This window comes from Anolis sagrei, chromosome 2, assembly GCF_037176765.1.
Source record: "Anolis sagrei isolate rAnoSag1 chromosome 2, rAnoSag1.mat, whole genome shotgun sequence".
Taxonomy (NCBI): Eukaryota; Metazoa; Chordata; class Lepidosauria; order Squamata; family Dactyloidae; genus Anolis; species Anolis sagrei.
In genome coordinates, this window is record NC_090022.1 from 143254880 (window position 1) to 143269006 (window position 14127).

The window sequence follows — 14127 nt, forward strand, 5'->3', positions numbered from 1 at the left end:
TTACTCCGTGATAAAGATAGTGTGAATTCCAAACTTGGGTCCTGTTTTTGTCCATCTGTAACCAAAATTTGCAAACATGCCAGAAAAGAACCACAAATGAATTGTGGTTGCCAAACCCTCTGGGGAGACACGGGCACTTCCCCTCTAGATGAAATGACCCACAACTTATCCATGGGTCATACAAAAATCCATAAGTAAGACCCCCAAAACTAATCCTCAAATTACACGTGAGGTCGATGTATATATGAGGAGATACAGTACTCTGTTTCCATCTTTTTCTTTACAAAAAAGATACTTCCCTTCAATTCTAGAGAGATGTCTTTTCTATTTTTAAAAAAGTTTGCAGGCAGAGTACATCTTTAAGTGAAGCAAAGGGACGTCACGTACAACAAAGGCAAGGAAATGAGCCTTCATACCAAATCCATTATGTTCTACCAGTCAAGCCACATAGGACTTTACATAACTCATTGCTCATGTGTGCTGCCCAGAGTGCACACTGAGAACAGATGAGTCATTTTAAAATAGCTTTAGAAGCAAGGAAAAAAACAGGGTTTTGCATAATTGCTTTTTAGTACCTTCCTCAGTTTGTGACAGACACACTGAAGTGCCCTATACTTCAGAGTCTACCTTACAACTGGGGAAAAATGCAGTCTAGTGACCTAAATGAGGAAGGTGCTGATCCAAACTGACCAACCCAAGAGTAGAAAGCTACCTTCTCATCACAGAAGGGATCTGGAAGTACTCTCTGTAGAAAGAAAGGTGCCAGGGATGGATTTTGGCAGATTTTCCTTTCATCTTGCACCATCTCTTATGCTAATCTTAAGGGTTCCCCAGCCTTCTGGAAGAGCTTTATCACAGGGCATAGGCGGCTGAATCAAGAAGAGAAAAAGACCAAGGACTTCATCACACTAGAGAATGAATCCACTTTAAATCCGGTTTCTGCCTCCTGCAGAATTCTGGGTTTTGTAGTTTTGGGAGGAGGCTTTAACAGTCTCACTAAACTACAAACCCCAGAATTCTGCAGGAGGCAGAAACCGGATTTAAAGTGGATTCGTTCTCTCGTGTGATGAAGTAGTAAGACTGCTTTCCCATCCCATTTCTGAAGGAAAGGAAGAAATCCACTAATCATTAAACACCCACAGCAGTAATTAACAATCCAAAATGCACTTGGTTGTCATGCAAAGCCAGGTAAAATCCAGTCTTTCTGTCTTAATAGAGGGACGGGCAAGTGGAAGATAGTGGGAAAGTTGTTATTGCATGTGCTCCAATGTGGACTCTTGAACTAATTTCAGGAGCAAACAGTTTCTTGAGTTGGGCAAAACGTATCCACCTTGGGCAATACGTGCATATGTATCACTTTCCCTAGTATTATCTACTGCTGTTCTGGTTCATCTAGTCTTCAAATTTTAAATACCCTAAGGGCACCAGATCCTGCCTGATCTTGGAAGCTTCGCACGATCAGCCCTGGTTAGTACTTGAAATGGAAACCACGATGGAAAACCAGGTGGTGTAGGCTATATTTCAGATGAAAAAAAAATGGCAAAACTACATCTCAATATTCTTTTGGTAAGAAAATCCTATGACATTTTTGGGGTCACCATAAGCTGGCAGATATCTTGAAGGGAGAAACACACAATGCTTAATTTTCACCTTGCCTGATTCTGTTTCCTTCCTCATCATCCTGCTTTGCCCTGTCTTTCCTAAAAGAAAAAGGTGGTAGTGAGGGCAGATTGGTGGTGTCCTGCTTGTGTAAGTTGTGCAATTTAGGATATCCCAGCAGTATTGTTTGGAGTCCCAGGATATCAGCTTTAAGACAATTTGCCACAACCCACAAAGTATTGTATAAACTGTTGGATTCAGATAAAGATCTTCCTTATCTGCCCCTGAAAATGCAATTGCTGGGGTTGGGGGAAGTTTCTGGAATAGGATGTAATGTACCAATAGAGGATCTGTTGCAGGAGCTTACAATCTAGTCATGCAAGGAGAAGAATTAGAGACACACAAAGAGTGAATGTGCTAAATAGCATTTTGCATTTAAATTCCAATGAAGCCCAGTCAGTCCTGCTGAGATTTATATTCCAAACAATACGTAAAAAGGGCTTACAGACACTGTGTACATTGTGGTAAGAGAGCATAAAGCTGAGGTTGAGCCTCAAGGTAACAGATGTATGCCACCGCAAGCAAAGCTAAACAAATTAAAGCCCTCTAACAAAGCAGCAAAGTTCCTTTGTTTAAAAACGTAGTGCATTAAATCTGGTGTTTGTAATGACTTTCACACGCTCGGTATTGTTTCTTAAATAAACAGATGATAAATGCACTTTTCCAAACAACAGGAAACTATTATCCTTTCTGAAAGGCTAGAATTGTCACTGAGATAGAGCCAAAACATTTCTTTGATCAATATCTGTTTCGGTTACATGACCCCATATCGGTTAAAACACAGAATACCAAGAAACATCAGAATAAAAGTATAGTATGACTCCAATACCTGCACACCATAGATTATGTCCCGTCAAGGCATTTTCTATGGCTCCTTCCACACAGCTAAATAAAATCCCACATTATCTATGTTGAACTGGGATATATGGCAGTGTGGACTCAGATAATCCAGTTCAAAGCAGATATTGTGGGATTTTGTGCTTGATATTCTGGGTTATATGGCTGTATGGCAAAGGCCTACGTCTCCCGGTGCAACTCTAAGGTATCTGTGGATCAGAATTCCTCATTTCAATAGGGTCTCTATTATCCAGTTTTGCATATCTACATGTAGACCGGGAACATATCCCCCTGATGATATAGGGATCGTATATCAAAGCTTCATAGGGCCCTTCCACAGAGCCCTATATCCCAGAATATCAAGGCAAAAAATCCCACAATATCTGCTTTGAGCTGGGTTATCCGAGTCCACACTCAGATAATGTGGGATTTTCTGCCTTGATATCCTGAGATATAGGGCTCTGTGGAAAAGCCCACAGTCTCCACTTTCCATAAAACCAATCTATGTTTAATGTTTATGGAGTGTCCAGTTTCATTCAAGTTTCAAATGCTGCAGCTCTATTAAGGGCTACACCCTTAACATATGTGCAATTTGGGGAAGATGCTTGCCATATGGTATCTTATGCTATGATTAGTCCAGAAGGAAGGCCATCAGTGACAGTGGACCTAAGTCTCAAATTTGTCCATTCACCAGAGTAGACATATGAGGTGAATCTGCATAATGGTTGATTTTTCATAATGAACGAATAATGGAGCTTTGCATATTTTGATGTACAAAAATAGGAAAATACTGTCTCCTGGATACAAATTGGGGGGGGGGGGTGTCAAGCATAAACCTTGGATTGAACAAATAAGAGTTGGGAAGCTGTTCATATATGCAAGATATGATAGCTCAGGGTCAGCTGTACTTCCTAGTGCATACATTTTCCGATTTCTCTCTAAATTTACTAGTTTTAGCATCTGGGAGGAGAAAGCTATCATTATACCTGCTAAATTTATCATCTCCTTTGACAGCCCATTTTCTTTTTATTCTGCAGAGAGATGATGTGTGCCATCTTTCCTCTACCACCACATTCAGCTGCAGAGAATTATTTGTTACATATATCTGGCAAAGAATTTTTTAAAAACTACATTAAAGGGTAGCAATATATAGCATTATGTTTGGACTGTGTATGATCTTTTACCAATATGACCTTCATCAGAGCCTGCCATAGATGTGGGTGAAACATCAGGAGAGAATGCTTCTGGAACATGGCCAAACAGTCCAGAGAACTCACAGCAATCCAGTGATTCCGGCCATGAAAGCCTTCAACAACACATTAAATACAACATACTTTCTTTTTTAACTTTACTAAAGCATTTACAATCATGATGTCTATCTCTACTACCAGCTCAACTGCACTACCCCACCACTTTCTGATAGAATAAATGCAAAATATTTCTATACTATCAATTGTTCGGGTTCATTTTCAAAGTGGAATAACCATTATGTTGCTTCGGTGTCAGGAGGGGTCTAGAAAGTCTACCAACTAATATCATGTCAAAAGTTCTCAGCTTTATTTGGAGCTGTTATATAAAAATGGCCATCCAGTCCAACCCCCCCCTGCCAAGATGCAAGAATATTGCATTCAAATCACCCCTGACAGATGGCCATCCAGCCTCTGTTTAAAAGCTTCCAAAGAAGGAGCCTCCACCACACTCCGGGACAGAGTGTTCCACTGCTGAACGGCTCTCACAGTCAGGAAGTTCTTTCTCGTGTTCAGGTGGAATCTCCTTTCCTGTAGTTTGAAGCCATTGTTCCGCGTCCTAGTCTCCAAGGAAGCAGAAAACAAGCTTGCTCCCTCTTCCGTGACTTCCTCTCACATATTTATACATGGCTATCATATCTCCTCTCAGCCTTCTCTTCTTCAGGCTAAACATGCCCAGCTCCTTAAGCCGCTCCTCATAGGGCTTGTCCTGGCTGAAAACATTCTGGTCTAAGCAGGCTCCTCAAAATAGAAAATGTGTACAAAAACAATCATACATACCACAGTGCCATACTTATCACCTATCTCTGTACTGAAATCTACATTTTAATAATGCTATTCTCAATTCATGAACCAATAGTTTTACATTTTTGTATCCAAAGGAGTATTTTCAAGACCTAATTCAAAATCAGAATGTAGTAGGGGGCAAAAGAAAACAACTGATATTTCAGCATATCTGATGTTAAAATTTCAGAGACAATGCTTGTGAACAGCAGCCAATCATGCTCATCTATCTATCCATCCATCCATCCATCTATCTATCTATCTGAGATGTATTTCTCAACAACTGAAAAAGTAATACTGGGAAAGAGAAATCTCTTTTTCTCTGAGATATTAGCCACACAATACAAATCAAACATTTGTATTAGTATCTTGGTCTGAACAAATACATATGTGGTCAAAAATGACTCGGTTGAGCAGGATCCTATTTCTGTCTCCCTTAGAGATGATTTCCGAATTGCTTTTACTTTTTTCCTCTGCCTCTCTTTCTCCAGTTCTACATCATAAAAAATGCCAAAACAAGCCCAGGAATTCTGTCTTATTGCAGCGCCAGTCCTGTCGTTCAGAAGGGAAAAAAAAGAGAGAGACTGGGAAATATACTGAAACATGAAAGAGAAGCTGACTCCAACCAAGATGACTATGACAAACGCCGGATACATGAACTTTCGCCTAGTTCTACAAACCTCATCTTCCGCAGTGATCTATTTCCTTTGTAAAAACAAAGCAGTGTGACCTTTGTCTGTCAACAGATGCCTAGTTGCTTTTCTCAGCACTCAAAAGAGAAAAGCCACAGCATCTAGTTTGCTACATATAGTATATTTGGTTCTCTGTATCTATGGACTGTGTATCCCCATATTCATCCACCCAAGGCTTCAAGATATTCTCCCACACCCACATTCCCAAAAGCAATCTTTGTTTTGCCATTTTATACATTTTGTATATAATGGGACTTGAGCATCCATGGTGTAAGGGAGTGGTTCTCAACCTGTAGGTCCCCAGGTGCTTTGGCCTACAACTCCCAGAAATCCCAGCCAGTTTACCAGCTGTTAGGATTTTTAGGAGTTGGAAGGCCAAAACATCTGGGAACCCACAGGTTGAGAACTACTGGATTAAGTTTTGTTGTTGTTTATTCGTTTAGTCGCTTCTGACTCTTTGTAACCTCATGGACTAGCCCACGCCAGAGCTCCCTGTCGGCTGTCACCACCCCCAGCTACTTCAAAGTCAAGCCAGTCATTTCAAGGATGCTATCCATCTATCTTGCCCTTGGTCAGCCCCTCTTCCTTTATCCTTCCATTTTTGCCAGCATCATTGTCTTTTCTAAGCTTTTCTGTCTTCTCATGATGTGGCCAAAGTACTTCATCTTTGCCTCTACTATCCTTCCCTCTAATGAGCAGTCAGGCTTTATTTCTTGAAGTATGGACTGGTTGGATCTTCTGGCGGTCCAAGGCCCTCTCAGAACTTTCCTCCAACACCACAGTTCAAAAGCATCTATCTTCCTTCGCTCAGCCTTCCCTATGGTCCAGCTCTCACATCCGTAGGTGACTATGGGGAATACCATGGCTTTGACTATGTGGATCTTCGTTGCCAGTGTGATGTCTCTGCTCTTCACTATTTTATTGAGATTGGTTATTGCTTTCCTTCCAAGAAGTAAGCACCTCCAGATTAAGGTATATAATACTATATAAAAAAACCAGTGCAATAATAATGATGTGTAATAACAGATGTCCATATTCTTTGTAATCCCCACTGCCTTGGTTTTCATTCTCAAAACATGTATATCAACAATGAAAACTTGGGGTGCCTCTAAGCCAGGGGTCCCCAAACTATGGCCCGCAGGCCAGATGCAGCCTTTCAAGGTCATTTACTTGGTCCCTGCCCTGAACTGTAGAGTCGTTCTAAATATGAAAGGGCTTGAAGGCACACAACAATTACAATCCTAATTAACTTAACTGTCTCATTAGCCAAAAGCAGGCTCGCACTTGCCATTGAAATACTGGTAAGTTTATGTTGCTTAAAATTGTCCTTCATTTTAAATATTGTATTGTTCTTTCATGGATTTTTTAAAATTACAAATAAGATATGTACAATGTGCATAAGAATTCATTAATTTTTTTTTCAAACTATAGTCCACCCCACCCTCCAACAATCTGAGGGGCTGTAATCCAGCCCACTGTTTAAAAAGCTAGAGGAATAAATGCTGTAGAATAAGTGCAGTATGACACACTTTTAACTGCTATGGCTCAATGCTATGGAATCATGGGAGTTGTGGTTTTGTAAAATTCTTTAGCCTTCTCTGCCAAAGAGTGCTGGTGCCTCACCAAACTACAAATCCCATGATTCCACAGCACTGAGCCACAGCAGTTAAAGAGGTAAAGTAAAGTAAAGGTTTCCCCTTGTCTTTAAGTCTAGTTGTGCCCAACTCTGGGGGGTGATGCTCACCTCCATTTCTAAGCCGAAGATCCGGCATTGTCCATAGATGCCTTCTAGGTCATGTGGCCGGCATGACTGCATGGAGAGATGTTACCTTCCCGCTGAAGCAGTACCTATTGATCTACTCTCATTTGCATGTTTTCAAACTGCTAGGTTGGCAGAAGCTGAGGCTAATATTGGGAGCTCACCCTACTCCTCAGATTCGAACTGCCAATCTTTTGGTCAGCAAATTCAGCAGCTCAGCGGTTTAACCTGCTGCACCACTGGGGGTTCCAAAGTGGTATCAAACTGCATTAATTCTCCAGTGGAGATGAACCCTTACTTTGGTCCTCCCCTATCACAAAACACCTAGAGCAGAGTTTTTCAGCTAGAGTGGTGTAGAAACCTAAAAATCACTAGTGATTATGGGGAAAAAACATATTCCTGAGCTATAAAAACAATAATTTAAATATAAGGGTTCTCTAAAACCTGACTCCTTTAGGGTAAAAAGGTTAAGAAAGACTGGTGAAGAAAGATAAGGAAAAAGCAGAAATGCAAGAAGACTTAGAAAGCATCAATAGCATGATATCAATGCAAGGAGTTGAATTTCAAGTGCCTTTCTGAGAAAACAACACAGGCGTTGAGTGTTTGACTTCCTCAGTTCATTACTAACATTTCAGGAAGAAAGGCAACGAGGAAATTATGGATAATCTAAGACTGTGGAGGATTAGAGAAGATTTGTGACAGGTGAGAGACAAAAATCTGTGGGCAGACCTATTCTGAATGTGATTGCAAGCGCCTGGAGCCTGCAATGCTCTAGTAGAAAGAGGAGCGGAAACAAATATTCTCTAGATAAAAGGATTTGCTCCCAAGGGTTCACTTCAATTCAAGACGCAGATCTTCACATTCCTCTGCCTCACAAGGAGGAACAAAATACTTCCTCACCATTGTCTCTACAGCACACAAATACAAAATACAGTAGAGTCTCGCTTATTCAACCTTCGCTCATCCAACGTTCTGTATTATCCAATGCAGTCTGCCTCCTGCCCAAATCCACAGCAGTTTCAATACATTGCAATGTTTTGGTGCTAAATTCGTAAATACAGTAATTACTACATAACGTTACCATGTATTGAACTGCTTTTTCTGTCGATTTGTTGTAAAACATGATGTTTTGGTGCTTAATTTGTCAAACCATAATGTAATTTGATGTTTAATATGATTTTCCTTATTCCCTTCTTATTATATAACATTTTCGCTTATCCAATGTTCTGCATGCCCATTTACATTGGATAAGAGACTCTACTGTACAAACAGGGCCCAAGTTACAAACATCCAACTCACATATGGCTCCGAGTCACAAACAGGGATGAGACAAGAGGAAGTGAGAGGAAATCTAACCTCTAGGAAGGGAGACTGACTCCTGGAAGAGCTCCTCATGAAAAGGTGTCACCACTGACGCTTTATCACCAATCCTTGCTTCCATGACAACCCAAAATTGTCAAAATCCAATTGTCACAGGGACAGAAAGTGAGGTGAAAATATCTAAACAAGGGCACAGACAGCAAAACAAACACCACAGTGGTGTTCACCTTTCCTTATGCTATCCAAAGCATATGTGTAGGTATACATGTGTATATAATAATAATAATAATAATAATAATAATAATAATAATAATAATGCTTTATTTGTACCCCGCTATCATCTCCCCAAGGGACTCGGTGCGGCTTACATGAGGCCAAGCCTGCAGTTCATCAATAAAACGAAGGCAGTAACAAAATAATCAATAAAAACAGTAAAATAAATCTCAAAACAAAAATAAACAATAAACACTAACAATGAACAATAACATACTAGCATTTAAAAAAATTATGGCTGGGCCAAATGTAATAATTTAAAAATAATGCTGGGCATGAACAAGGTAGGGTATAACTAGGATAGGGCTTTCAAAGAAAGATGAGGGCACGCAGGCGATCCTAAATCAATGTTAAAGTGCATTTGAGGACATATTGCTAAGAGTTTTCCCTATTCTGGGAAGCACACTGGAACAACCACGTTTTCAGGCTCCTCCTAAAGACTGCCAGCGTTGGGGCATGTCTGATGTCCTTAGGGAGTGAATTCCAGAGTCGGGGGCCACCACTAAAAAGGCCCTTTCTCTTGTCCCCACCAATCACACCTACGAAGGAGGTGGGAGCACGAGCAAGGCCTCTCCAGATGATCGAATACACACACACACACGTTTGAATGGAATTATGTTTAGAAAAATGTACCTGTTCCAACTTAGGTACAAATTGAACTTAAGAACAAACCTGCAGAACCTATCTTGTTACACCAGGGACTGCTTGTATCTCTGCTCATTCATCAAACGCTTCATATATTGGGAAATCTTTCCAGGAAATAGTTTATGGAAGAGTAGGCCCCTTCCACACAGCTGAAGAAATTCCCACATTTTCTGCCTTGAATTAGGATATATGGCAGTTTGGACTCAGATAATCCAGTTCAAAGCAGATATTGTGGGATTTTCTGCCCTGATATCCTGGGTTATATGACTGTGTGGAAGGGCCCCTAGAAAGAACCTCAAGGTCACTGCTGTTTGAGCCTGGAAGAAGTTCTCAATGCTCAAAGAGAAAACGACTTAAATTATATTATTTCGACCCCCAAATCTTCATATTAAAGTCTCGGGTCACACTGTGTAACACACTGGAATTAAAATTCCCCATCTTTCTTTACTATAATAGCGGCAATCATAAATTCAATCTATATTTACCTGTAAAAAAAAACCCAATGGAATATCATTACTCATTCGTATACTTTAAGCATTGTGTCCAACTGTATTTCTGTAACTCTTAAGTAAAAGAAGGGGAAACTATTTTACCAACACAGCTGCCACATAAAACCTTTAGATAAAATCAAATATGGTAACAACCAGAATAAAGTCCACCAGGGGAAAAAAGAGCTGGGGAAAGATTCCTATTCATAAACACGGCTGTAGAATTCCTTGCCTCTTTCCAAGTTTCAGCATGAAATTACACATCTCCCCTTTCCTTTCCGGTTTTAAAGAAACATCCCCAAACTTCTGCTTAGACTTATGTATACGCAGCTGTGGCTTTAGATCACCTTTGAAACATAACCCAAAAAACCTGGAGGAACCTTTAAAATAATTTTCAGGTTTTGGGGATTGTAATGTATTATTGTTTTCATGTTGATGTCTTTTATTTTATGTATGGCATCTTGGTGTGCTATTTTGTAAGGTGGAAGATGGTGGCAGGGTATAAAGTTTATTATCATTATTATAATTATATATTAAAATTGCATAAAATTATAATATCTACAATTCAAAAAGTGTATTATTTTTTCCAAATCACAACCTTTTGTGAAACCTGAGCTGCAAAACCCTGCTTTAGATCGTTACCAATATAGAGAAGAAGAAGGAAAAAGAAACATTGGCACCTTCAATGTGAACGCTCTGACTCTCCAGGATATATCTATATGAGGCAAAGCATTTTGGAAGGATTTATTGGGAGTCAGCCAAGACCCCTGTGCCTCATGGGTTTCCAAATATGGGATTCACAGAAACTGGACACATATCCTTTTATTGAGATCAGCCAACAACTCTTACTTATGTGTACATACACACTTTACATACCAATTTTTCTGCCTGCCTGCCTGCCTATGATGTATTTCTCAATTACTGAAGTGGTAATACTGGGAAAGAGAAATCTATTACACTCTAGTATAATTAATCTTAAATAACAGATCCTCGCCCCCGCACCTCAACACTCACTTTGCACTATATTCCATTTATGCCATTATTATTACCGATATTAAAATCTATTACAAGATGCAAGCTCCATAATTCTGGAAACCCCTTGTCACCCCCTCCCACTTTGCAAACCACAAATGCTAAGTAAAGCAGATCAGAATTTGAAACATGCATTGAGAGTGGGAGAAGGAAAAGAAAAATCTAGTTTTACAATACTCCTCTGCTCCACTGATTAGATCCACTATGGAAAGAGGAGACTTACAGACCATGTTTAGAAAAATGTACCTGTTCCAACTTAGGTACAAATTGAACTTAAGAACAAACCTACAGAACTTAAGAACAAACCTACAGAGGAGACTTGCATTACAGACCACTCGAGAGACTACACCAGTGGTTCTCAACCTGTGGGTCCCCAGATGTTTTACCAGCCAGTTTACCAGATTTTAGGATTTCTGGGAGTTGAAGGCCAAAACATCTGGGGACCCACAGGTTGAGAATCACTGGCCTACAGGAAAGGAGGAAGATAAATATGAAGGTTGGGTCAGCCCTCCAGGTGTTTTGGACTTCAACTCCCACACAGCCTACTGGCTGTTAGAAATTGTGGGAGCTGAAGTCCAAAACACCTGGAGGGCTGATCCAACCTTCATATTTATCTTCCTCCTTTCTACTGGCTGTTAGAAATCGTGGGAGTTGAAGTCCAAAACATCTGGAGGGCTGAAGTTTGCCCATGCCTGGGTTAGGTAAACTCAAACAGAGAAGCCAGGGCCCTGAGTCTGCAAGACCTGAGCAGGGCTGTTGAAGACGGTGACTTGGAGAGCATCTACACTGTTGAATTATTGTAGTGTGACATCAGTTTAACTCCCATGGCTCAATGCAATGGCGTTCTGGGACTTGTAGTTTAGAGAGCTGCCAGCCCTCTTTGGGCTGGCAGAGAAGGCTGAAGATCTTGTAAAACAATAACCCAGAGGATCCCATAGCATTGACCCTTAGCAGCTAATTCAAGAGTTTAGGCACATTAATTCAATAGTGTCGCTGCACACTAGAAGGTCTCTCATTTGTGTGGTCACCTAAGTCAAAACTGTCTTGAAGGCGCTTTGTGTCAATCATGAGATTTAGGATTTTTTTTGGGGGGGGGGGTCAAATTTGAAAAAAACACACACACACAACCACATATAGATTTCTTTCCTAATTTCAATCAGTCCCATCCCAAACCCTAGTCTGACAGACGTTTTGGACTTCAACTCCCAGAAGCTTTGGCTGATCTTGGATACTGAGAGCTGAGGTCCAAAAACACTTGGAAGACCAGAGTTTGGGAAATGCAGGCCCACTTCCCAAGTGTCTAGGGGTCCTTCCACACAGCCCTATATCTTAGAATATCAAAGCAGAAAATCCCACATTATCTGCTTCAAAATGGTTTATCTGAGTCCACACTGCCATATATTCCAGTTGAAAGCAGATAATGTGGGGTTTTATTCAGCTGTGTGGAAGGGGCCCAGGACTCTGTGACGTATTAGGGAATAATGCAAGCAGATCCAAGTAAGGCCTTTTGCAGCTGACAGATGGTAATTTTGTCTGCGCGATTGTTTTTAAGTACAAGCCAAGGTCTTTAGGCACTGCACCCAGAGTGCCAGTTACCACTGGGACCACCTTGACTGAGTCTTTATTATTGTTTTACTGACACACAAACACAGCATGATACAGCAAATGAGATATATATGCTGGATTTCGTACCACAAAATCACAAGTCGAACACTTCCCAAGCGTTTAGGACTGTGTGATATTATTATTATTATTATTATTATTATTATTATTATTAGAAACACAAGATGAGTCCACAGCAGACAAGATCACTGTGTGGGCTGTTGTATTGGATCACATGTCGGACACTTCCCAAGTGTCTAGGACTGTGTGATGTATAGGCGAATAATGCATGCAGATCCGAGTAGGGTGGCCTTCTGCAGCTGGCAGATGGTAATTTTGTCAGCGCTGGTTGTGATTAAGTGCAGGCCAAGGTTTTTAGGCACTGCACCCAGTGTGCCGATCACCACTGGGACCACCTTTACTGGCTTATTACTACTACTACTACTACTACTATTATTATTATTATTATTATTGCTGGCCTGTGTTTGAACACAGCACATGCAATGGCCAAGCAAGGCAGGGGTGGGGGCCAGTATTAGGAAGTCACCTCCATCCTGGAAAAAAAAAGGCATTGTTTCCAGGCTTCCCTGGCAACCTGGGAGGCAGCGAGCTGCACTAGGGAGAGAATGCAGCCTGCCTGTCACCGCGTTGCCTGCCATGGCTGGAAGGATGCTCTGGGATCCTGGGAGATGTAGTTTGGCAGAGCCTTCGGTGCCGGTGCCTAACCAAACTCCACCTCCCATGATCGCCCAAGCTGCATCCATGCTGCTGCTGCTACAGAGCGGCCAGGCAAAGGGATTCCCCGGCCGGAGAGACAAAGGAAGGGGCCTGCCAGTGCCGGTGCCTCCCCTCCCTCCCTCCCTGGTTCCCTCCCTGGCTGGCTCACCTGCGGAATCTCTCCTGGAGGCGCCGCATGGGTCAGCCGGGCCTGCCTTTCGGGGAGCCGGGGGTCGGCAGGGGGGGCTCCTGGCGGCTCCGGAGGCGGCGAGGGACGGGGTCCGGGCCCTCATTGGCTCGCCAGCCCCCAGCCCAGCACGCCCGCCAGGCCCCAGGCGCCCCGAAGAGGAGGAAGAGGGCGAGACAGAGAAGGAGGAGGAGGACCCGCTCGCAATGGGGTTCCCGCTCTCGCTCTCTCTCGGCTCTGCTCCTGGCTCCTGGCTTCTGGCCCGCCCCCCAAATGGGTGTCACTCCAGGCTGGCCGTGCGAGGAGGAGGAGGATGAGAAGAAGACCCGCCTCCCGCGGAGGGAGGGAGGGGGAAGGAGGAAAGAGAGAGGAAGGAGGGAGGGAGGGAAGAAGAGAGAAAAGGAGGGAAGGGAGAGGAGGGAGGAGAGGAAGGGAAGGAAGGGGGAGGAAAGAGAGAAGGGAAGAAAGGGAAGGAGGCATGGGAAAAAAGAAGACGAAGTCAGGAAAGGGATTGAGGAAAGGAGAGAGGAAGGGGGAGGAGAGGAAGGCAAGGCAGGAAGAGAGAAAAGAAGAGGAAGGAAGGAAAGGGAGTTGAAGGAAGAAGGAGGAGGAAGGAGAGTGGGAAGGAGAGTGGGAAGGAAAGGAAACAAGAGGGGAGGAGAAAGGGAAAAGGGAAGGTAGCAAAGGGAAGAGAGGAAGGAAAGGGAGGGAAGAGGAAGGAAGGAAAGCGAAGGGGAGAAGAAAGAAAAACAGTAGAAGAGGGAGGAAAGAGAAGGGAGGAAAGGGAAAAGAGAAGAAGAAGTCAGTAAGGAAAGGGATTGAGGAAAGGAGAGAGGAAGGGGGAGGAGAGGAAGGCAAGGAAGGAAGAGAGAAAAGAAGAGGAAGG

The 14127-nt window shown here is 42.3% G+C and overlaps 1 protein-coding gene across 3 annotated transcripts in view; it reads right to left on the minus strand.

The window, feature by feature from the left end:
• Positions 1–14127, minus strand: part of MMD (monocyte to macrophage differentiation associated) — an 84527-nt gene that overhangs the window by 20028 nt on the left and 50372 nt on the right. The window contains exon 1 of one of the 3 annotated variants that reach the window (XM_060763988.2): positions 13224–13418. The exons of the other annotated variants lie outside the window; for them this stretch is intronic. Coding sequence (XP_060619971.1) covers positions 13224–13252 — 29 coding nt within the window. The 5' untranslated portion in view covers positions 13253–13418. Of the gene's footprint in view, positions 1–13223; positions 13419–14127 lie in introns of those variants that run through there. 3 annotated transcript variants of the gene reach the window in all.